Source organism: Bos javanicus, chromosome 4 (assembly GCF_032452875.1).
Source record: "Bos javanicus breed banteng chromosome 4, ARS-OSU_banteng_1.0, whole genome shotgun sequence".
In the NCBI taxonomy this organism is placed as follows: domain Eukaryota; kingdom Metazoa; phylum Chordata; class Mammalia; order Artiodactyla; family Bovidae; genus Bos; species Bos javanicus.
The window spans coordinates 56,143,949-56,170,167 of NC_083871.1; the positions used below are offsets into that span (position 1 = coordinate 56,143,949).

The 26,219-nt window shown below is 37.5% G+C and overlaps 1 protein-coding gene across 1 annotated transcript in view; it reads left to right on the forward strand.

Annotated features, from left to right (window-relative positions):
* Window positions 1-578: 578 nt before the first annotated feature.
* The window catches only part of BMT2 (base methyltransferase of 25S rRNA 2 homolog), a 79,460-nt gene continuing 53,819 nt past the window's right edge, over window positions 579-26,219 (forward strand). The window contains exons 1-2 of the mRNA XM_061414086.1: window positions 579-879; window positions 18,433-18,574. Of these exons, the coding sequence (XP_061270070.1) occupies window positions 720-879; window positions 18,433-18,574 (302 nt within the window). The 5' untranslated portion in view covers window positions 579-719. The remainder of the gene's footprint in view (window positions 880-18,432; window positions 18,575-26,219) is intronic.

The window sequence follows — 26,219 nt, forward strand, 5'->3', positions numbered from 1 at the left end:
TTGCAAGGAGCCGGGCACAACTCAGGACGCACACACTTGGTAGCCAGACCTCTTTCTGTGCCTACCAAAGCATCCATGCCTGGGTTCCTTAAAATGTAAAATTCTCGTGCTCCCAAGTCATCTCCTAAGCGCTTCTCAGGGCCACGCAGATAAAGGGAACCTACAACTGACAAGGTGAGGCTGAGGCTCAGATACAGGACCCTGACTGCATCACACCAGAATGTAACTTTCAGGAGGGGAAATGGCTAGAAGACATGAGAAAGCTGGGCGGTAGAAAGATGCCCAACCTAAGCAAACTCAGTCGCGCAAGCGCATGGCTCGCAGCGCGTCTCCCGTGGCCTCATCACAGCGCCTGCGCACAGGATCCCTGGAGCGGCGGGGAAGGGAGAGAAGCTGTCGGGCCTAGAGCTCCCACTGCCTCAGCAACCTCAGCCTGCAAACCCCGCCTCCTTCAGCTGCTCGCCTTCCCAAACAAGCGGGTGTGGCCTAGCGCTCTCCGTCTATTGGCCTTTGGCCTTTTCCGTTTCCGCCCAGCCCTCCAGAGTCCACCAATCAGCTTGTGCATTTGAGTAAGTGGCCACCTCCTAGGCAGCCGCTCTGATTCCTCTGCCTCCTCCCGCTGCTGCCTCCGCTGCTGCCTCCTCCTTCCCCACCTCCTCCGTCAGGCGGGCGTCTGCGGGGGCCCGAGGGGCGGCGGCGGCGGCGGCGGCAGCAGCGATATGGAGCCGGGGCCCGGCGGCCGAAGCGCTGCTCGCGGGCACGGGGTCGGACCCGCGAGCACTCCGCCGCCTAGGGAGCAGGAGCGGAAGCTGGAGCAGGAGAAGCTCTCCGGGGTGGTAAAAAGCGTCCACCGGCGGCTCCGCAAGAAGTACCGGGAAGGTAAACAGCGAACGGAGCGGGGGGAAGGGGAGGCCTCGTCGCCCCCGGCCCCTTGTCAACCTCTCCCCTCCCCCAAGGGGCCACCATTACAACCTGAAGGAGCTGCACGTCAGCCCCTGCCAGGGCCGCTCTCTCAGGCCAGGACGCCCCCTTCTCGGTCGAGTCCTCGGTTCGGCTTCAGGCGCCCTCCTCCCGCCCCCTTTTCTTCGAGGGCCCTTCAGGAGAGTTCCAGGCCTGTGAAGGAGCCGAGTCCCCACCTCCCCCATTCCCTGTCCCCAGCCTGGGTGCTGAGATTGTTGTCACCACACACAAGCACCCAGACCCTCAACACAGGAGGTGGAGGTCGATCGTTACGAGAGACTAGAAGCTAAAACACGAAGTCAGGTAGAAATCCATTCGAGAAAGATGGACTGGAAGAAGCGCGAGTTGACCACCCTGCGCTTTGATCAGCCTGTTTGATTTGTTGCCGCGTTTGACCCCCTTCTTACTACCTCATTCCTGCGGGTTTAGCCCGGGCCGGAGCTTCCTCGCATTGGCTTCCAGGGCTGCGAAGTCAGCAGGCCTTTTAGCTGACTGGATTTCACCTAAGGGGGAGGGGCTCCATCCTTGCCACCCCCCGCCCCCCCCCATCCCGTTCTTTAAATGCTGGATCTTAGTGTTTATTTAGGCGGGAGAGAAAGAGATCTGGGGCAGATTCTTAAAATATTCTTTAGATATGAATAGTATGTAACGACTAAGCCTCCAAAGGGTACCCCGCGAAACAGGCCATCGCTGGGAACCCCTCTTACGGAAGATCTTGAGCAAAGGAGAAGCCATAGTAGCTTTTGCTTGGGCCTGAGAAGTGTTTATAGTTGGGATCTACAGTTATATTTGGTGTTTTAAAATACAAGCTTTTTTACAGAACTATTTTATAAGAAACTGACAGTGAAAATTCCCAGTTTTTTCATATGCTCAGGAGACATTTCTTCTAAAGATCAAAACGAGGGATAATTTTCTTGGTTTCTTCTGGCTTTAGCTTAATTGCACATTGAGAAGTCAGCAGTCTTCTAGTGGTTGTCTTATACTTGGTTAAGCTTGGATTAGAAGCAAACTTATGACAGTGGGAAGGAACAGATAGCTAAGATAATGTTACTTTTGAGTTACAAACACTTTTCAATTACTCTGGAAGAGTAAAACTAAGTATCTTTTGTTCTTTTGAATGTAGGTGATGTGTTTCATTTTTCAAACTTTAAAGTTTTTTTCCCCTTGACAACTCAAGGCTCGATTTTTTAATAGCTGCTTAAATAGTAATCCTAAAAAATAGCCTATAGTTATTGTTTAATAGTTAGCAATAGAGACTTATCAGGCATATTGAGACATTGAAATTTGTTTTTTTAAAGAATGCTTTAACCCCAACCCACAATTTATTCAATAATAAGTAGTTACTATAGCAACGATTGCATCATTCTTGATATTCAGAGAATGCACTTACATAATGGCATTCAATAGGTTCTTGTGTTGTTTGGAAAAATGAGGAAATAAATGGACACACTTTATTGTGTATTTTGTGCAAACTTAAGTACCTCTTTTTAAAGAAAAAAATGGATAGCATATAATTCCATTTCCATTTTTACCTTTTTAAAATAATTTGATTATTCGTTATTAATTCATTCAAAAACTAGGTGTCATCATGTCTTCAAGTGCTGTTTGTTCTCTCTTAGTTCCTGCATGTTGAAGCATGTGTTTAAGCCTGAATATTAACCAAGAGAACACTTTTTTATAACGAGAATTAGTATTTGGAAGTTACCAGAGCTAGGATAGATACATGTAGTTCATAAGTGAATGATACAGTTTGCTTTAGGGCAGGTAAAGTCCTGGCAGTCTGTAAGCATATGACTGAGACTGTTCTTTAGGTGTTTTTTTTTTTTTAATTTTATTTTATTTTTAAACTTTACATAATTGTATTAGTTTTGCCAAATATCAAAATGAATCCGCCACAGGTATACATGTGTTCCCCATCCTGAACCCTCCTCCCTCCTCCCTCCCCATACCATCCCTCTGGGTCGTCCCAGTGCACTAGCCCCAAGCATCCAGTATCCTGCATCGAACCTGGACCTGGACTGGTTCAATCTCGTTGAATTCCACCAATGATCTAGACTTTTCTGGGTTTTAATGATATACAAAGCCCCATCAGTGAACTAGCAAAGTAAAAGGTCCTAAAAAGCATGCCCTTTCTATCTTTATTTCTGACATGTAGGTCAAGACTTGTGATTTGATAAAAATCTGTGAAAATGCCACCTGAAAAAGTCTGATTTTTCACATAATAATACCAAAGAAGTAGTGCTTTATTAATTTAGTGCTTTACTTTGAGGTCTTACTATCATTATAGTGTCATTTGCAGGTCTTCTCTGGTTATAAAATAATAATACAAATGGTGCTGTGTCAGGTTACAAAGGCCTATTTAATCAGTAACATGCCTGTACTGTAATACCAATAATTATGGAAACTGTACTCCTTTTATAACAATATTCCTATCAGAAAATACAGTGAAAATTCCAGCATGGAATCTTTGAATGTTAAACTAGAAGGAACTTTAGTGATTCCCAAACATGAATAAACAGTAAACTCATATGGGTACCTTTTAGAAAATTACTCCATTCCACCTCAGATGTACAATTTCAGAACCCCTGTCAATGGTGCTTGGAAATTTGTCAGCCAGATTTTCAAGTGATAATCTAAATGACTTCCTTTGTTTTTACACATGAGTGAGCTGAGTCCTAAAAAATAGTAAAATAACTTGCTTGAAATTTGGATAGTTCATCATTAGCACCAAACATATTTTATGAGATTTTAACAGATTTTATGAGATTAATGCCCCCCCCCCCCCCCCGCCCAGTTCAAAGCCTAATGGTGTCTCCAAATGTTCTTGAAGTGGGAGGGAAAATGAGAAGCATGAAGTAGCCCTAAAATTTGTGTTGGGTAAAAGGATGTAAATTGATGAGAATGGGGCAGTCCCTGGAGTAATAGGTATGATTTGCTGAGTTAGAGCTATGTGAAGCGTGGGTTTCTTCTGGAGTGACGACATCAGAGAAGAAAATAAATTGGGGTAGAATGAAGGAAGAGGCAAAACATTCACTAGATAGTAAAAGACAGGAGTGAGACCTGGATAATGAGTGTAGTGTTGGATAATACAGTTTTCTCTTTCCTTATCTTTGATAGTGGAATTGAAAATCAAGCAGGAATAATACTGAAAATAAGGTTGGTAGAAAAAAGTTTCTCTCCACCTTTCCTAGTGCATTTCTGCAAACTGATGCTTGTTGTGGCAATGAGCAGGCTTGTGGTCGGGGGTCCTGGATAAGATTGTGAAGACTAGCACTCAAGTTTAACGCACTCTTTTCTTTTAACACTTTTCCTCTCTCTGCTCCATTTTACTGCCTGTCCTCTGTCAGCACTTAGAGATCCTTTGCCTATTTGTATAAGAGTAAAGTGAGAATTGGAGATAAAGGTCAGTGTTGCAGGCAGTGCTGATATCTGAAGTAGTTACCAAAAGGAAATGGTGAGGAAATGTTTAGCAATGGAGATGAGAAGGAGTGTTTCTAGTGTCAGTCATTTATAGATAAAGGATTGAGTTTATATAAATGGAAACCTTTATTTTTTTAACCTATTTTGTGAATGTCTTTAGCAGTTTTCATCAATTTAATTGTCTCTGAATTTACTTTTTCTGCATGCCAAAGCGGGTTAAAACAGTTTGTCACATAGATCCGGGCAGGTTATCAGTCAGAAAAATATTAAAATGCATGTTAACCTGTTAACAATGATCTTCTCAAGACAGGATAATGGGTGATCTTTATTATACTTTTCTACATTTAAAAAAATCAGTGTTACTAGTAGCAGTGATAATATTTTAAAAGTAGTTAGAATAAATTGGATAGGTTACTGATACTGAAACAGAAAAGAAGAACACAGAATAGGTTGATTTTGTAGACTAAGTCAGGAAAATGTGTTACAAAGGTTAACAGCTGTGAGCAGCATTTTAAGAGTCAGCTACTAAATAGCCTAGTATAGATGTTCAATTCTTATTGATTATTCAAATTATTCTCCTTAAGACAAAGGATACTGCAACAGCAGTTTAGGATAAGCTGCTCATTTGTGATTGATTTTTCCTTAGCATACAGCTAAAACAAGAGAATTGTAGGGGGAAGGGAAAAACCTTTGATTTAGAAATAATTTTAAACTAAAATCAAAAGGTCTAAAAGTGAAAGAATAAATGTATTATTAGCATTTTTTCATGAAACAAAGTTTTGAAATTACTTTTAAAATTAGAATAACAGACTGTGTTTTTAGTTGCACTTTCCTAATTTTTTTCTCCTTTGGGGGCTTTCAATACTGCTTTAAGTTACTGACCAACTCCCAACTCTTTGACCCCAAGACACTTTAACAGATTCCCTTTGTTTTACTTTTTTTTTTTTTTAATCAAGTGATGTTTAACTCTTTTTTTCTTTACATGTTCTTTTCTGATTCTGATACAGAATCTGAAAGCACTGTTTTTTATCGATGGAATCTTTGCTCAATCACCAAATGAGTAAGTTGAAAACTGTCCACAGAAAGGAGAGTCTCCTAGTTGTGTTAGGAGAGTTTGAACTGCATTTCTAGCAGGGAAAGAAAAATGAAAAAAATATAATAATCAGTCACTTCATGGGAAATAGATGGGGAGACAGTGAAAACAGTGTCAGACTTTATTTTTGGGGCTACAAAATCACTGCAGATGGTGATTGCAGCCATGAAATTAAAAGACGCTTACTCCTTGGAAGGAAAGTTATGACCAACCTAGATAGCATATTCAAAAGCAGAGACATTACTTTGCCAACAAAGGTCCGTCTAGTCAAGGCTATGGTTTTTCCCGTGGTCATGTATGGATGTGAGAGTTGGACTGGGAAGAAAGCTGAGCGCAGAAGAATTGATGCTTTTGAACTGTGGTGTTGGAGAAGACTCTTGAGAGTCCCTTGGACTGTAAGGAGATCCAACCAGTCCATCCTAAAGGAGATCAGCCCTGGGATTTCTTTGGAAGGAATGATGCTAAAGCTGAAACTCCAGTACTTTGGCCACCTCATGTGAAGAGTTGACTCATTGGAAAAGACTCTGATGCTGGGAGGGATTGGGGGCAGGAGGAGAAGGGGATGACAGAGGATGAGATGGCTGGATGGCATCACTGACTCGATGGATGTTAGTCTCAGTGAACTCCGGGAGTGGTGATGGACAGTGAGGCCTGGAGTGCTGCGCTTCATGAGGTCGAAAAGATTCGGACACGACTGAGCGACTGAACTGAATTGAACTGAACAAGGAAGATAAAGGGAACTTAGATAAACTCAGTGAGGGACACATAGTAACTATTGATTTTGTTATTTTTAGTCACCTTGTAGTAAGGTATCTTTTTAGGAAATTTTTACATTTTAAAATGTAAAAATCAACAGTATTGGTATAGATCCTTTGATTTTGGGGGAAAAAAATGTAACAACAAATCACTGCAGATGGTGATTGCAGCCATGAAATTAAAAGACGCTTACTCCTTGGAAGGAAAGTTATGACCAACCTAGATAGCATATTCAAAAGCATATGGGTATCAACCTTGATTCCACATTAGTATTGCCTGTGGAACTTTATGGAGCACAGGCATCTGTATTATTTTAAAACTCTGTAGATTATACAGTGGGCAAAGGAGTTGAACACCTAGCTAAAGTACAATAGATTGAAGTAGGAAGGAATCTAGAGGAAAGTAAATCAGCTAGGAGACTTACACCAATCTATTTTTTAAAGGTTAATAATAGTATAAGTAAAAGTAGTGTTCATGAGAATAGAGAAGGATAAGTCAAATACTTTTTGAAAGTCAGAGTGAACAGTTTTAGTGAAAGTAAAGAGTCGATGATGCCAAGATTTCTTGCCTGGAAAGATATAAGTAGCCATTTCCAGCCAGTTTGTTGAGATGGGGGCATGGAGGAAAGAGTAGTTAGGCACGTTGGCTTGTCATATGGTAATGGTAATGATTTAATTCAGATGTATCTCTTGGTAGTAAAGGATTGGAAGCCCTCTTTTAAAGTTTTGAGGGCAGATGAACAGCCCAATGGAGTGATGATAATGTATAACGGAGGATAGACTCTTGGAAGATACCAGTAGTATCTTACTGGTTTTACATAAGTAAGTAAGTATGCTCCTTTATGCTCCCAAGATACCATTACCTTTCCTTTATTGTAGGTATCACTTGTGTGCGTGCTCAGTTGTGTCCAACTCTTTTGCGACCCCATGGACTGTAGCCTACCAGGCTCCTCTGTCCATGGGATTTCCTGGGCAAGAATACTGGAGCAGGTTGCCATTTCCTCCTCCAGGGGAATCTTCCCGACCCAGGGATCAAACCCACGTCTCCTGCATCTCCTTGCATTGGCAGGTGGATTGTTTACCACTGAACCACTTGGGAAGCCGGTAGTTATCACTTACCAGGTCAGTTATCTGTCTTTCCCACTAAATTTAGTTCCTTGAGTAGGAGTCTGCCTTTTTATCTTTATGTCCCTAGTATCTAGCACCTTGCCTTGTAGATAAGGCACACACACAAAAGAAGGACGCTGATATAGAATATGTCCATGTGGTTTGAATCTAATCTTTTTATATTCATAATTTTTAAATTTTAATTTTCAGTACAAATTTTTTGTAATGAATTTATGGTCATATCTTAAGTGAGTATATTAGATTAATTTAGCCTTTTGAAATGGTCCATATTATCATTATTAACATCAGTCCACTTTTTAAATTAAAATTGTCAGTAGGGAGTATAGGTAAAAAAATTTTTTTCTCAAAAAATGTGAACTAATAAGGACATTGTGTGTGGTGTAAGTGTCTCGGTGTGTGTTGGTATGATAATAATTTTGTATATGTCTTTGTATTTATTTATATACTCTAACTTCACACACAAAATTTTTCAACCCCAATACTCATTTCCTAAATTTTTGAGGTGAAGTTTGTGCTGGTTTTAAAATCTAAACATCTGAGAACCACTGATGCCAACTGTACTAATTTATTGTGCTTTATGTGTAGAATCACTGATGCTCATTGCACAGGTTATTTTAGAACCCCATGCCTTTACAGGGACATCTGAGTATTACTTATTCTCATTTATACAGAAATTTCTCTATTTATATGGAAGTTCCTATTCCCAGTTACATAAAAATTAAGTCCCAGAAGATTCTCCATAAGTCCTTTGTTTACACTAAATGGGATCTGTGTGGTGATATGCATTTAGGTAAAGTTGTTTCACAAGGGAATAACAGATACTGATTCTAACTTTTCTTGATTCTTTCCATCTCTTGTATAGGGTGTATTCAGTGTTTACAGTTTGAATTAACTTTTCATCATAAATATGTTTGTAATAAGAAACAGAAAATGCACCATGGTTCAAATTATATTTATAAATGTGAATTTTTATCCATGCAGTTTTTTGTTTTTGAATTAAATTTGGCTCTTCAGTTTGCCCCAAGCCTCAGTTGCTCTATATATTATTTCACCAGGCTTTTGAGTTTACAGTCTTTCCATAAACCCTTGGTTTTAAGCCATGACTGCACAGTGGATTCATCTGGGGAGCAGTAAAATAAATGACCAGTTCCCACTTCAGACCAATTAAATGAAACGTCTAGGTGAAACCATTGTGTAGCCAGAGTTGAAATCGCTGCCAGGAATCTAACAAATAATGCAGTTGCAGAGGCTAAATCACTACCACCCAGAGACTAAGTAATTGCATTTGACTGACAAAAGACCATTTGTTTGTGGCTAGTAGAGTCAGTGTACTTTGCTTTAGTGCAAAGCTTTGTTCATATCCATGAAATTTCATAAATTAGAAACTCATTATGAGAAGCAAGGTGGTACAGTGGTGAGGAGCATGGACTTTGGCACTTGACTGCCAGGTTTGATGTGTACCTTTGAGAGGGTTACTTAATCTTTCTGTACTTCAGTTTCCTTGTCTGTAAAGTAAAATACCTGTCAAAATGGGTTGGTATTAGAATTAAATGAGCTAATATTTGTAAGGTACTTAAACAGTATCTAGCATATAGAAAGCATTATTTGTGTTAAATACATACTTTTAAAGATAAAAGGTATAATTGTAACTACCACCTGGATGCATTTAAGGGTACTGAAGATTGAATGGTTCCTGGAATTTCTATCTAGACTGTTCTATAGTGTCTTTCTTCTTCAGTAATAGGATTACTGAAGCTTTCGTTCTTTATCTTTTTTTTAATTTTTGCCCCCTTTGCTTCCTATATTTCTGTTAATAACATTGTATATGAAAGATCCAACCTTTTGAGCACATTAGAATATTGGATTTTTTCCCTCATCAGAGAAATGACTAGTAGCAGCACGTTAAGTGTAATATGCAAGTTTTTCAGGTGGTTCCTTTGTTTGATTCTCAGGAACGCGTCAACATCAAACATCTTAGATGTTTTTGTGCCATCTTTAGGTTTGATCCAACATCCGCTGGATCATAGAAAAAGCAAGAGAGTTCCAGAAAAACATCTATTTCTGCTTTATTGACTATGCCAAAGCCTTTGACTGTGTGGATCACAATAAACTGTGGAAAATTCTTCAAGAGATGGGAATACCAGACCACCTGATGTGCCTCTTGAGAAATTTGTATGCAGGTCAGGAAGCAACAGTTAGAACTGGACATGGAACAACAGACTGGTTCCAAATAGGAAAAGGAGTTCGTCAAGGCTGTATATTGTCACCCTGTTTATTTAACTTCTATGCAGAGTACATCATGAGAAACGCTGGACTGGAAGAAACACAAACTGGAATCAAGATTTCTGGGAGAAATATCAATAACCTCAGATATGCGGATGACACCACCCTTATGGCAGAAAGTGAAGAGGAACTCAAAAGCCTCTTGATGAAAGTGAAAGTGGAGAGTGAAAAAGTTGGCTTAAAGCTCAACATTCAGAAAACGAAGATCCTGGCATCTGGTCCCACCACTTCATGGGAAATAGATGGGGAAACAGTGGAAACAGTGCCAGACTTTATTTTTCTGGGCTCCAAAATCACTACAGATGGTGACTACAGCCATGAAATTAAAAGACGCTTACACCTTGGAAGGAAAGTTATGACCAACCTAGATAGCATATTCAAAAGCAGACATTACTTTGCCAACAAAGGTTCATCTAGTCAAGGCTATGGTTTTTCCTGTGGTCATGTATGGATGTGAGAGTTGGACTGTGAAGAAGGCTGAGCGCCGAAGAATTGATGCTTTTGAACTGTGGTGTTGGAGAAGACTCTTGAGAATCCCTTGGACTGCAAGGAGATCCAACCAGTCCATTCTGAAGGAGATCAGCCCTGGGATTACTTTGGAAGGAATGATGCTAAAGCTGAAACTCCAGTACTTTGGCCACCTCATGGGAAGAGTTGACTCATTGGAAAAGACTCTGATGCTTGGAGGGATTGGGGACAAGAGGAGAAGGAGACGACAGAGGATGAGATGGCTGGATGGCATCACTGACTCGATGGACGTGAGTCAGAGTGAACTCCGGGAGTTGGTGATGGACAGGGAGGCCTGGCGTGCTGCGATTCATGGGGTTGCAAAGAGTCGGACATGACTGAGCGACTGAACTAACTGAACTGAGGACATATTTAATAACTGAAAGGTTGCACCTTTTGACCTTTTTCACCTATTTTGCCTACTCCCCAACCCCCTGCCCTTAGGAACTACCAGTCAGTTCTCTGCATCTATGAGCTTGATTTTTTTTTTCCCTTCTTATATTCCATGGAACTCTGTCTTTTAATCCATTAATGAATGTACTGTTTTTTCCTAGTTACTTTCTTTTCATTGGAAGTAACTTACATTGAATATTCTTTAGTTGTGGCATAGGCTTATGAAGGTGAATTTAGTCAATAATTACAGTTTAATCCTGAGAGTAGGACCAAGTTTCAGAATAATTTGATTCATTGATTTTCATGCTGAATTTGGTTTCACAACTTTAAGTTGGCATCACTTGTGTTTTGAACTATCAGTTTTTTAACTAGTGTTTTTAAAAGTCTAAATGTAAAGAAAGAATATAACAAATAGTCCTGTTAATGCAAACTTTATTTTAGAATTTTATGACAATCACGGGACTTTAAAGATTTGGCAGAGCTTTAACTTGATCTTAAAATGATGTATTTGAACAAATGAATACTGATGTCTTCTCTACATTTATTATTTTAGTCTGACTAGAAAATGTTTATTAACAATTAATGTCAGGTTAGGCTGCAGAACATCTAAATATAATTTTTGAATTGCCCAGATTTCTCTGTGCAATTCTTCCCTTTTCTTCCCTTCCCTTCCCTCCCACCTTCTCTCTCTCTCTCTCTTTTTAACTAAGATTTTTATAGATGCCTGTAAGAAATAAGTAAGAAAATAGGTTATTAATCACAATGATTTTGAGTTGTCACAAGTGCCAGTATATAAAAATCATTATTAGGCTAATTATTAATTAATCAAAAGCACTGATTGATTGAACTTAAATACTTAAGCATTTCTTGTTGAGTAGATCTTTGATGCAGAACTCAGGAAGTTCTTCATTCTTCATTTACCTTTTGATAAAGAAATATTAACATTTTAAATAAGATCATCTTTTAAGTCCAGTTGACATATTAACTAAAAGGTAGCAATAATAACAAAAAATCCTCAGAACTGAGTTTCAGCATACTTTTCTGCATATGTAGCTCACTGGTCAACCTTAACTTTTTTTGACTTTTAGAACACAAATCATAAATTGTTTTGAAAATATAGTGCTTAAAAGGTAAATAGCATCATTTTGAATGGTGTAAAAACAAACAATGGGCTGTTGTGAAAAACATGGGATTGTCCCATTCTGTTTTTAATAAATTAATTTATTTTAAAAATAAGTTTCAAACAACTAATCTCAAAAATATACAAGCAACTCCTGCAGCTCAATTCCAGATAAATAAATGACCCAATCAATAAATGGGCCAAAGAACTAAATAGACATTTCTCCAAAGAAGACATACAGATGGCTAACAAACACATGAAAAGATGCTCAACATCACTCATTATCAGAGAAATGCAAATCAAAACCACAATGAGGTACCATTTCATGCCAGTCAGAATGGCTGCTATCCAAAAGTCTACAAGCAATAAATGCTGGAGAGGATGTGGAGAAAAGGGAACCTTCTTACACTGTTGGTGGGAATGCAAACCAGGACAGCCACTATGGAGAACAGTGTGGAGAGTCCTTAAAAAACTGGAAATAGAACTGTCATATGACCCAGCAATCCCACTGCTGGGCATACACACTGAGGAAACCAGAATTGAAAGAGACACGTATACCCCAATGTTTATCACAGCACTGTTTATAATAGCCAGGACATGGAAGCAACCTAGATGTCCATCAGCAGATGAATGGATAAGAAAGCTGTGGTACATATACACAATGGAGTATTACTCAGCCATTAAAAAGAATACATTTGAATCAGTTCTAATGAGGTGGATGAAACTGGAGCCTATTATACAGAGTGAAGTAAGCCAGAGAGAAAAACACCAATACAGTATACTAACGCATATATATGGAATTTAGAAAGATGGTAACGACAACCCTGTATGCAAGACAGCAAAAGAGACATAGATGTATAGAATAGCCTTTTGGACTCTGTGGGGGGAGGGGGGATGATTTGGGAGAATGGCATTAAAACAGGTACAACATCATATAAGAAACGAATCGCCAGTCCAGGTTCGATGCAGGATACAGGAAGTTTGGGGCTGGTGCACTGGGATGACCCGGAGGGATGGTATGGGGAGGGAGGTGGGAGGGGGGTTCAGGATGGGGAACACGTGTACACCCGTGGCAGATGCATGTTTTTGTATGGTAAAACCGATACAATATTGTAAAGTAAAATAATAATAATAAATAAATAAAAATAAGTTTTCATGGGTATTCTGGAAAGTGGAATTTTCTAGTAACTGAAGGCTAACTATGTTTTTTGTTCAACTTTGTAGCCTCCAGACATGCAACATAGTGTTATACCTGGTAGTTTGGGTTTGGTAACTTGAATAAATACATGATTTAAAACTTCTGGGTCCGGAATGGCTTATGTGAACCATAGGGAATATGTCAGGTTTATATCTCTATGAGAACAGATACCACATTTTATTACATGTCTTCTCCCTTTTGTTTGATGCCAGTGCTTGCTCATTAACTTTATTATTCTCTGTAGTATTTAACATAGAGTACTTTTTCAGCAAATCTGTTAAAGAAAATGAAAAGTATGTATAATTGCATTTAGTCTTGGTTATATATTAAATGTACTAACTATTAATCATGTTATTCTCAGTATCAGCATACTTGGAGAATCTGGAGACTCTTAAATGTTAGTGAAAACATTAAATTGAAGTTTGCAAACAGTTTGAGTTTATAGGCTTAACAGACAAATTTGAATCCTTCCTCAAAATTTTAGTAGAGCAAATGTTAATTGTAAGCCTTAAAACTTCATAAAAAATTATCAGCATTTAAAGAGAATGTTGAATATAGTTTCACAGTATACAATGACATAGTAAGGACTCAGAGAATTTATAGTAGATGCCTTTGGTGGCTCATGCGTGTAACATAACATTGGTCTCGGGTGTGATGGTCAGATACTGTGAGCTCAGAGGGACTAGCCGCGACAGAATCCCTATTTAAATGCTGCTTTCTTTTCTGCTTTTCGGCTTTTTCCAAAACTGCTGGAGCCCACTGAGGGCATGCCCTTTTTCAGTGCCTTAGTGTAGAGTAGAAGTACAGATTGTTAGCAACTCTTAATTAATGGGGGATAGTAACTGTAAAATAAATGCTCTAGCCTCCCATCCTTTGGGTGCACAATTCCTGAGGCACACTCTATGCTTCTGTGTTGTCCACAGCAGCAGCCTCAACAGTGCATCCTTGTATTAGCATTTTCTCCTCTCTCAACTTGTTTTCCGCAACTCCCTCACTCCTGTCTCCTAGGGCTCCCTTAGTTGTACCTTTTGTAAAATCTAAACTAAGTCTTGAAAAAAGGAAATCTTTTTAAGTTAAACATCAGTTCAGTTCAGTCCAGTCGCTCAGTCGTGTCCGACTCTTTGCGACCCCATGAATCGCAGCACGCCAGGCCTCCCTGTCCATCACCAACTCCTGGAGTTCACTCAGACTTACGTGCATCGAGTCAGTGATGGCATCCAGCCATCTCATCCTCTGTCGTCCCCTTCTCCTCCTGCCCCCAATCCCTCCCAGCATCAGAGTCTTTTCCAGTGAGTCAACTCTTCCCATGAGGTGGCCAAAGTACTGGAGTTTCAGCTTTAGCATCATTCCTTCTAAAGAAATCCCAGGGCTGATCTCCTTCAGAATGGACGGGTTGGATCTCCTTGCAGTGCAAGGGACTCTCAAGAGTCTTCTCCAACACCACAGTTCAAAAGCATCAATTCTTCGGCACTCAGCCTTCTTCACAGTCCAACTCTCACATCCATACATGACCACAGGAAAAACCATAGCCTTGACTAGACAGACCTTTGTTGGCAAAGTAATGTCTCAGCTTTTAAATATGCTATCTAGGTTAAACAGGTTTTCCCAAACATATATGATCATAGAACCTTTGTTTGAATGGACTTCTGTTACCAGAAAATATAGTAAGTTTACGTATTTACTTGTAATATGTACATTACATAGGACAGTGAAGCTTACATGTTCAAACAAAGGGTCTTTTAGAATTGATAATTGTTGTTTAGTTGATAAGTCAAGTCTGACTCTTTGGAACCCATGGCAGCATGCCAGGCTTCCCTATTCTTCACCATCTCCCGAGTTTGCTCAAACTTATGTCCATTGAGTCAGTGATGCTATCTAACCATCTCATCCTCTGCTGCTCCCTTCTCCTTTTGCCTTCAATCTTTCCCAGCATCAGAGGCTTTTCCAATGAATTGGCTCATCGTATCAGGTGGCCAAAGTATTGGAGCTTCAGCTTCAGCATCAGTCTTTTCAATGAGTATTCAGGGTTGATTTCCTTTAGGACTGACTGGTTGGATCTCCTTGCAGTCCAAGGGACTCTCAAGAGTCTTCTCCAACACCACAGTTCAAAACCATCAATTCTTCAGTGCTCAGCCTTCTTTATGGTCCAGCTCTCACATCCATACATAACTACTGGAAAAACCATAGCTTTGACTATATGGACCTTTGTCGGCAAAGCGACGTCTTTACTTTTAAATATGCTATCTGGCGTTGTCATAGCTTTCCGTCCAAGAAACAAGCATCTTCTAATTTCATGGCTACAGTCACTACCTGCAGTGATTTTGGAGCCCAAGAAGAGAATTTCTGTCACTGCTTCCACTTTTTCCCCTTCTATTTGCTGTGAAGTGATGGGACCAGATGCCATGATCTTACTTTTTGAATGTTGAGTTTTAAGTTCTTTTTCACTCTCTTCTTTCACCCTCATCAAGAGGCTCTTTAGTTCCTCTTCATTTTCTGCCATTAGAGTGGTATCATCTGCATATCTGAGGTGGTTGACATTTCTCCCAGGAGTCTTGATTCCAGCTTATAACTTGTCCAGCCCAGCATTTCACATGATGTACTCTGCCTGTGAGTTAAATAAACGGTGAGAATATACAGCCTTGCTGTACTCTTTTCCCAGTTTTGAAGCAGTCAGTTGTTCCGTGTCCAGTTCTAAGTGTTGCTTCTTGATCCACATACAGATTTCTCAGGAGACAGGTAAAATGGTCTGGTATTCCCATCTCTTGAAGAATTTTCCACAGTTTGTTGTAATCCACACAATCAAAGGCTTTCATGCAGTCCATGAAGCAAAAGTAGATGTTTTTCTGGAATTCCCTTGCTTTATGATCCAGTGAATGTTGGCAATTTGACCTCTGGTACCTCTGCCTTTTCTAAATCCGGCTTTTACATCTGAAAGTTCTCAGTTCAAGTACTGTGAGAGCCTAACTTGAAGGATTTTGAACATAACCTTACTAGCATGGGAAGTGAACATAATTGTCCAGTGGGTTGTACATTCTTTAGCACTACCCTTCTTTGGGATTGGGGTGAAAACTGACCTTTTCCAGTCCTGTGGCCACTGCTGGGTTTTCCAAATTTGCTGACATTGAGTGCAATACTCTTAACAGCATCATCTTTTAGGATTTGAAATAGCTCAGCTGGAATTTCATCACCTCCACTAGCTTTGTTCATAGTAATGTTTTGTAAGGTCTGCTTGACTCTACACTCCAGGATGTCTGGCTCTAGGTGAGTTGACCACACCATCTTGATTATTCAGGTCACTAAGACCTTTTTTGTACAGTTCTGTGTATTCTTGCCACCTCTTCTTAATCTCTCCTGGATCTGTTAAGTCCTTACTGTTTCTGTCCTTTATCGTGCCCATCCTTGCATGAACTGTTCCTTTGATACCTCCAGTTTTCTTGAAAAGATCTCTAGTCTTTCCCATTCTGTTGTTTTCCTCTGTTTCTTTGCATTTTTCATTGAAGAAGGCTTTATTATCTCTTCTTGCTGTTCTGTGGAACTCTGCATTCAGTTGGATATATCTTTCTCTTCTCCCTTGCTTTTTGCTTCTCTTTCTCTTCAGCTATTTGTAAGGCTGCCTCAGACAACCACTTTGCCCTTTAGCATTTCTTTTTCTTTGGTATGGTTTTGGTCACTGTCTCCTATACAGTGTTATGAACCTCTGCCCATAGTTCTTCAGGCACTCTGTCTATCAGATCTAATCCCTTGAATCTATTTGTCACCTCCACTGTATAATCATAAGGGATTTGATTTAGGCCATATCTGAATGGCCTAATGGTTTTCCCCACTTTCTTTAGTTTAAGCCTGAATTCTACTATAAGGAGCTAATTATCTGAGCCACAGTCAGCTCCAGGTCTTTTTTTGCTGACTATACAGAGCTTCTCCAGCTTCGGCTGCAAAGAATGTAATCAGTCTGGTTTCAGTATTGTCCATTTGGTGATGTCCACATGTAGAGTCGTCTCTTGTATTATTGAAAAAGAATTGACGATATCCATTTCAAGTAATGATGAAGCATCTTGAAAATGATTCTGTACCTTAATGAACCATTTGGCATTAAATCTGATGAGTAAAGTCAGGAATAGTTTTATGAACATAATAGATATATTGAAGAATCATTAATCAGTGTATTTGTTTCAAAGACTTTACTTCCTGTAGTCCTACTTAGAGACTTAATAAATAAGTACATCTGAAAGATGTTACTAAAACTGGAGAGTTTTTCTTGGAGAATCTAGAAAAATTTGTTTGCCTGCTTGTTTCTAATGGCCATTTTTTGCCAGTTTGCTATATAACAAATTGAGGGCCCTGTTACTACACAAGTATTGTTCCTAATAGCCATTTATTGCCAGTCTGCTATATAACAAATGAGAGCCCTATTACTACACAAGTATTAGTGATTAATGAAAATATTACTGTATAAGAACATAATCACACACAGAAAAGAGACAGCTTTTCATCCTTTGTGGGTTTAAAAGGAGTATTCAGACCAAGTTTGAGACTGATACACATTCATCTTAACTGAGCAGTGTGTGTGTGAGGGTATGTTTGTACCCTTAATTGCTTTTTCTTGTATTGGTCAAACTAGAAGGATAATAGTTTGGTTTTCAACTCTGTACATGCTGAGCTGGGTGCTTAAAGTAACCAATAAAGGTTTGCAAATTTTTAATAGATAAGTACTGTTAAATTTGAGTTGTTATAATTCCTTTTCTATTTAAAAAAAAACCCAAGTCTTACTGAAACTGATTGTCTCACCTGGGAAAAGAACGTAATATAATTATCACCCCCCAAATTTGGTTGTCATATTTATGTTTCTAAGTTTATTGTGTCACTAAACAATTGCCTGTACTTGAGCACGTGGCGAGAGAACCTAAATTATGTCTAAGAGCATTGATTGAAGCCACATTGATAATTTTTGTTTACTTTTTTACCATTGTAATTGTTTTAATGTTATTTATTTGTCTGTGGCATTTTCATACCTTTGTTAGAACTCACATTGATTTTTCAAATTTCATGTTAAATGTGATCACTAATTTAATTAAAAAGAAAAAAGGTAGTAGATGGAAGTAATGCTATGGCCAGATAATGTAGTCACCTTACAATTTTTATTCATCTTATATAGACTCAAAACTTTGGAGAGGTTTCCAGGGTAATTTCTCTAGCAACATTTTGCCCTAGGATTATAATTTTTTAAAGTGTAGTATTCCTAGAGCAAATCTAAGTATATCAATGCAAACGTTTAACTTGCATGCTAATATATGTTGCCGTCTCACCTATCAACCTTTTTTAATACAGGACACTGATAAATATGTAGAGATCTAGCGTCACAAATCTGTTTAAAATGGTAAATTTTATTTGCTTATCAAACCATCATGGTTAAAATGGTGAATCTATTTGCATAAAAGAGCTTCAAAATTTATAAAGTTTAAACTTCATGAAATTTTGCTTCATAACTTTGTTTACACATCTTTAATAATTTTACATTATGCTGAAACTTAAGAGCTTGACATATTTTAAGTAAACTTTTTTTTTTCCTTGTTTTTAGTGGGAGATTTTGATAAGATCTGGAGAGAACATTGTGAGGATGAGGAAACTCTTTGTGAATATGCTGTTGCAATGAAAAATTTGGCAGATAATCATTGGGCAAAAACTTGTGAGGGCGAAGGTCGTATTGAATGGTGTTGTAGGTGAGTGTTTCTATGAACTAACATTTTTGGTTTCTGATGTCTCATTTAAATTCTTAAGTCTAAGTAATGCTGTATATGATTCATTGTACCAAAATAGAAATTTTTAGAACAGATGATGTCTTTTAAATAGTTTCTCCCCTTTGCCTTACTTTATCTAGGTTTATTTCATTCATCTTTTTTAATCAAATTGTTTTTCTTTGATAAAACTTAAAATTTTTTGTTTCAACTTTTTAGAAGTATACCTTTAAGTACATTTAATATATTTAAGCATTGGTAGATTTAAAATATGAGATTTAATTAGCACTTGGGTCATTCATAAGTTATAGCATAGAAATTTCTTTAGATAATTATATTTGAATTCAAGTAAAAATTAATATTTTCCATTCTTTAAAGCTGAAAACATCTGTAAAAGTTTCCAATTTCTGAATTTTTATATGTGATTCAGGGTATTCCAACTTTTATATTGACTTTGGATAATGTTTATTTTCTCATAGCAAAGCTTCTAATGTTACAAACATCAGAAAATGGAACACTGCTGATCATTTCTCTCAAGGGGTAAAATTATGAGAACAGATTTGTATGTTGACTGAATTATGAATTCTCAAAAGCAAAACATTATCTGTCTGCTTGGACAATAAGTTTATGGTAACTTTAGGTTTATATTTCAATCCAATTATTTTTTATTCAAAGTTTTTGTTTTAATATCATTTAAAAATTACATAATAATTCCTATTTCATCCATTCAACAGATAGCCCAGATAAAAATATGTGTTTTACTTAGTTCTTTTATTTATTCATTTAATAAATAATTTAAATGTTTGTCCATGTGTATCAGTCACATCAGAGGCACTGTAAGTACATCAACTAAACAGATAACATGCTTGCTGTCATGGAACTTAAATGCTAGTGGGAGTTAGAAGCAAGAAACAATTCATAAACTAAATATATACAGGTCAGAGAGTGGTAAGTGCTATGAGAAAAGTAAAGCAAAAAAAAAAAAAAAGTAAATAAAATAAAGTAAATAGAAAAGAAGGCCTCACTGAAGTGATGTGTAAAAGACATGAAGGAAGTGAGAGAGCAAGCCTGAACAAGTCCAGAGGCCTTGAGACAGGAGCTCGTTGGCATGTTTCAGAAATAGCAAGGAGACCAGGGTGGCTACAGCAAAATGAAAAGGGGAGAGTGGTAGAACATAGGATAACAAATAGCTAGATTTTGTAGGATCTTGTGGACCATTATAAAGTCAGTGACCTTTATGCTGCATGAGATCAAAAGTCATTAAATGTTTTAAGAAGAAGTAACTGAACTGAACAGATTCTTATTAACATTTAGAAATGTGTCAAGAATTTTTTAAGAACTAATTGTAGTGTTAAGACAGACTATAGAAAAGGCAAGGATGATGGTAAGGAAACCAGTTAGGAAGCTACTACAATAATCAAGGCACAGAGTCACAGTGAAACAGTTTTCTTGGAGAGGGAGAGTGAGGACAGATGGTGTAGTAGGATCAATGTTCACACAAGTGTAATGACTTCAGAGAGGAGCAGGGGCGATGCTGATATATACATTGTGGTGATCATGATGATGTGTAAGAAAGGAGCTGGAAATATGAGGTAGGTGAGGAACAGTGAAAAGATTGGTATTATCAATAGATTGTGGAGCCAAAGAATTATGGAGTTGGGGAACTAAAGGAAGGAGCCAGAATCATAAGAAATGAGATGCTTGGAATTAGAAAGTTTGGGTTTTTTTTTTTTTTTTTTTTTTGCCTCTTCTAGAGCAGAAATTGGTTATAAATCTGACTGTTCTACGGACTATACATTTTCTCCTTCAAGCTAAGAAGCGCAATTTGAGACATGTCATTTCCCTTGTGACACAAAGTAATAATGTAATCCAATCAGGAAATCAGTACTATTGCTACTGAAGACCATCAACTCTTTGCTCTTAGCAGCACTGTTTTTAAATTAGTATTCCAGTACTTTAGGCCAGCTTTTAGACTTTATTTCAAATACCACTTTGATATGTGGTATTCTCACAGGAGCATTTACTTGTACCTTCCACTTGAATAATGAATCTGCCTCACACTTCACTCTTCCTTCTTTTTCCTCAGATTTCTGTTTTTATCAATAGTTACTGTATCTCCATGTGTTCTGAAAGAGGTCATTTTTAGGTCAAACTGCTAAAAGCAAACATTAATAAGAATTTAGATCAAACTGCCAAAAAAAGAACAGTGGCAAAATATACTAAAAAGATTTTACTATGGGAAGTAAACACAAGAGAGGTTATAGTGGCTTTACCTTAAACTTAAAACTTGGGAGTGAAAAAAGACTTCAAACAATATAGAATTTTGAAATGAGTTATCCATAATAATAACTAGGGTTATGTGTATTTTCTTTCCCTACTGACGATTCTAAGAGGGGAGTGTCAGTCTGAAAGCTAAGATGAACTTTAAGAGGGATTTGATAAAAGTTTGCTTCCAGTATTTATACTTAAAACTTAAGAGGAATTTGATACGTGAAATAAGACTTACTAACATTACCCTGCTGAGATTTTTGTTGACTGTTTAGCTTGAAGAAATTTATACATAAGATTTCCTTCTAAAAATGAGTAAAATTTTATTTGTAATATGAAGTATTTAAGTTGGAAACAAAGTATGATATAAAGCTATAATTGTATGTTTAATAAAAGAATTTCCCTTTTCTAACTCTCCACACAGAGGAAACTATAAACACACCATTTCCTGAACCATTTGAAAGTAAATTGCAGATAACATGCTATTTCATCTCCATTTTCTACATAACCATAATACTATAAATACATTAAGACAATCATCAGTGATTTCCTAATTTCCTAAAATATCTAGTTCATAAATACAGATTTTTTGTATTATCCCCAAAACATTCTTTATAATATTTTCCCTAAATCAAGGCTCATGTATTGTTGGTTAGATTTTTTTTAGGTTCTTGTTTTTGTTTTCCCTAGCATTGAATTTTTAAAGAAATGTCAGTTGATTTGTAAAATATACCACATTCTGTATTTTTTTATTGTTGGTTCAAAGTGATTACTGGCATTTTTCAAATATTCTACATATCCTTACCAATTTTTCTTTTTGGCTTTTTATTCTATTTTATTATTACCAAGAGAGATATTTTCAAGACTTCTTTTGATTCTTCTATAATAATTTGGCTATTCTTTAAAGATCTCATTTTTCTGTTAAAGTTCTCCATGTTTTCATCTCATCAGTTAATATTTTCCTCCATATAATTTAATTTATAATAGTTATTTTAAGTCCTTGTCTGCTTATTCCAACATAAAGTTAATTTGTGGGTCTGTTTCTTTTGGCCATTTTTTCTTTCGGTCAGGAATCATTTTTTCTTGCTTCGTTGTATGTCTTGTATATAAAAATATATACACTAGCCTAGTATTTAGAAGAGACTAGGGTAAATATTTAAATATTATTTACCCAGAGAAGGCATGCTTTTTTCTGATAGGCAGCTGAGATGAGAGATTGAACACTTTGAACTCATCAGGAGTTAAGCTGAGTTGAAACTGGATTACCTCATTAGATAGTTTCCGTTCACTTCTGGCTTTAAATGCCATGAGAGTGAGTCCTGTCATGTGTATATTCCAGGTGCCATCGTCTAGCAGGACTCTGGGACGCACACCCATGGAAGTGGAGTGAAGTGAAAGTTGCTCAGTCATGTCTGACTCTTTGCAACCCCATAGACTATATAGTCCATGGAATTCTCCAGGCCAGAATACTGGAGTGGGTAGCCTTTGCCTTCTCCAAGTGATCTTCCCAACCCAGGGATCGAACCCAGGTCTCCCTCATTACAGGCGGATTCTTTTTTTTTTTTTTTTTAATTTTATTTTATTTTTTAACTTTACAATATGGTATTGGTTTTGCCATATATTGAATCCGCCACAGTTATACATGTGTTCCCCATCCTGAACCCTCCTCCCTCCTCCCTCCCCATACCATCCCTCTGGGTCATCCCATTGCACCAGCCCCAAGCATCCAGTATCGTGCATCAAACCTGGACTGGCGACTCGTTTCATATTATTCTTTACCAGCTGAGCCACAAGGGAAGCCCAAGAATACTGGAGTGGGTAGCCTCTCTCTTCTCCAGGGGATCTTCCTGACCCAGGAATCGAACCAGGGTCTCCTATATTGCAGATGGATTCTTTACCAACTGAGCTATCAGGGAAGACGCCCATGGAAGAGTGCAGAGAATTTTGCCTTTTTAGTCCCACTCCAAATCTCCAGTGAGTCCCCTCTCTCCCCCACCTTTTTCTTACTTGCAAAAAGACCTAAGGGGGAAAGCAGGAGAATGGGGAGAACAATCTCTGCATTTGAGTTTCTTAAAGTTTCCAGTCTGTCACATCATTCTAAGCTGCCATTGAAAGCTTGGCTGCTTTTCCTTTAAGCAAACAAAATTCCTCTACTTTGGAAGGCTTGATCCTTTACCACTCACCCACCCTTTCTGCAGATGCTCTAAGTGCCTCTGATCCCTTCACCTAGTAGGGCTTGTCACCTTTTGACATTTAGTTCCATTAGATCTCTTTGCATCCTCAGTTCTCTTGGTTTCTTTTTAATACATTATTTTTTAGATTGTATAGGTTCCCCCCACCCCCGCTTAGTTATAGTACAACAAGGGGCCTCTTGCGACTGTCTGTATCCTAATCCAAAACTAGCTTTGTGTCTTTGTTATGATTTTATTTGATTATTTTCTCATGGTTCCATTAAAATATTTCCTCAATCTCCTTTATTTCTTTTAAAGTGAAAGTTGAGTCTAAAATGTTGATTCAGGTCTCAGATTATTGCCAAAATATTTATTAGGTGGACTGCATACTTCATATTGCATCATGATAGCAAGTTCTTATTCAGGTTATTCCACAGTTAGAGATGCTAAATTTTGCCATTGGGTTAAGGTGGTAACTACTAGATCCTTCCATTGTAAACTTATGTTTTCCTGTTGTAATTAGCAAGTAATGTGTAGATTGGCATTTTTGGCCTGTGGATCAATCCTGTCTCTCAACAGTCTTTCAAGTAACCGGTTTATTTTGTTTATTAAATAAATTACTCCATTTGGGTTGCAAAATGATTTTTTTTTAATCATATCATTCCTTGCATTTATTAGCGGTCATTCTTCTGTAAATAAAAAAACCTTCCTTTATGAAGAGGGAATGATTATAGAAAGGCTAGGTAAAAATAAACATATACTTGTAATTCTTTCTGTTTAATTACCAGTTTTCAATAATAGTTGATTGCAATTGTAACAAGTGAGTTTTTTGTGACTTTGTTTGGTTTGGTTTTTGGTAGATTTTGTTTGTTTTTGGAATATTATTGTAGCCTCTTGGATTGTTATTTATTTGCTTTTTCCATCAGTCTTTGATTTGTCTGTGAATGTGTATGTTTAAATTATTCCATATTTAGCTAGTGGGAGCCTCTTCAAAGCTGGCTTCTGTGTATTGACATTACCTTTGAGCAGTATCTTGGTAGCTATGACAAGATAAATCTTTACTTTCCCAGTCAAGACCTAGAATCAAGGAGCCTTAATTTCTTGTAGGGGAAAATAGTAATTAGAAATTAAGATCTGGGCACGCGATGTACTACTGGGGTGTCCTTTCTTCTAGAATTTTTCAGTGAACATAGTTAAAATATATATAGTCTTAAATTCATAACTGATATTTTCTATTCAAATGTAACATTATAGGTTTTTTGCCTAACTTCTTTGTTTTATGTTTTATCTTATTTCTTCTGTTACACTGAAGGACTTAGTCCTGAATAATATTAATATGTTTGCTTTGTTCTATAGTTCACATAAAATGGTATCAAAATTACAGTACCAGTTTTACTTCTAACAATAAGCTGAGTGAAGTTTAAGATTTCTTTGCAGTTAGTTCTTTTGTCTTTAGAACATAGCTCACTAAAAGAATACTGTGTTTGAAAGTTACTTTAAACAGTTCTTTTGTTTATGGTTATGTTACCAATTTACTATGCAGTTAGTTTCCCTTTGTTTTATGGGGTTTTTTCTTATTTTCTTTTAACTTGGGGAAATATAAGACATGTACATGGTCCAAAAGTCAAAACTTAACCAAAAAAGGTATACTCAGAAGAAGCTCCCTTCCATTTTCTTTGTTTCTTTTTTCTCCTTTTTGCAGAAATTAGCAAATTCATACAATGTGTATACATGGATCCACCCTATCTTATTTCTGCAAATGGTACATGTCATGCACTCTCTTTTGTACCTTTCATTTTTACTTAATAGCATGTCATGGAGATCACTCTATTTGATATTGTATTCAGGATTCTCCAGAGAATCTGCTCGTGTTTGTGAAGGCTGACAAGTCCCAAGATCTGCAGGATGAGTTGACATGCCAGAGACCTAGGAGAACCAAACCAATGATATAATTCCAATTCTAAGGCCACCAGGCTCGAGATCCAGGAAGAGCTGCTGTTTCAGTTTGAGTCTGAAGGCAAGAAAAATTCAGTGTTCCAGCCCAAAGGCAGTTTGGCAAGAAGAATCTCATACTCTGAGGAGGGTCAATGCTTTTTCTTTATACAGACCTTTTAGTGATTGGATACAGCTAACCTCATTAAGAAGAACAAATCTGCTTTACTCAGTCTACCCATTTAATCTTAGTCTTATCTAGAAACATCCTTGCAGAAACACCCAGAATGTTTGACAGATATTTAGGCACCTGGTAGTCCAGTCAAGTTGACACATAAATTGACTATCACCAGTATATAGATATCTTACTCATCTTATGTTACAAGCTTTTTCTGTTACAAATAGTAACAGCTATAATGAATAACCTTGTGTATATTCATTTTGCATTTTTGACATTGTATCTTTGTAGATGTGGAATTGCAGAGTAAAAGAGTAAATACATATGTGATTTTGTTGGATATTGCCACATCACCCTCCACAGAAGTTATATCATTTAATTCCACCAGCAAAGATGAGAATACCTCAGTGATGTGTTTAAAGTTCCCTGTTTTAGTTGTGTCTGTTTCTCCATGCATTTCATGGAGTTTCTGCTTTGTAAAGATGGCTGCTATGATACATAGCACATTGCTTCATTGGGAATTGTGACCTTCAGCATTATAAACTATCTTTTAAAATTCATTTAATGCTTTTTATTTGCCTCCAGCCTTTTCACCAACATCTTGGAAGTCATAGATGAAGCTCATGCTTTCAAAATATCTTATAATTATGATATTATATGAGTTATTACATTCCAAAAGCTTTTTTTTTTTTTGTAGTTTTGTTACAAGATGCATAGTTTGGCTAGATATAAAACCTTTGATTCACTTTGTTTCCTTCTGTTTTGAACAAAATGTTGGGCTATTTAGTCTCCTTTTGTATCTTTTTTCTCTCTTTCTCCCCACCTCCACTATTCCCTGTCCTTTCCCCTTCACTGTATTGAACCATTTGCAAGTCAGTTGCAGAAATCACAATACTTTCGTTCCTGAATACTTCAGTGGATATTATTGCACTTACTTGTTACCCATGTGGTCTTCTTTAATCTAGGAAAAATACTCTAGGGTTTGGGTTGTTCAGGATTTTTTCTTTTTTGGTGTTTTATGACATCTTGTAAAGTCATTATAGACTGGCCCTCAGTTTGGATTTGTATGGTTGTTTCTTTG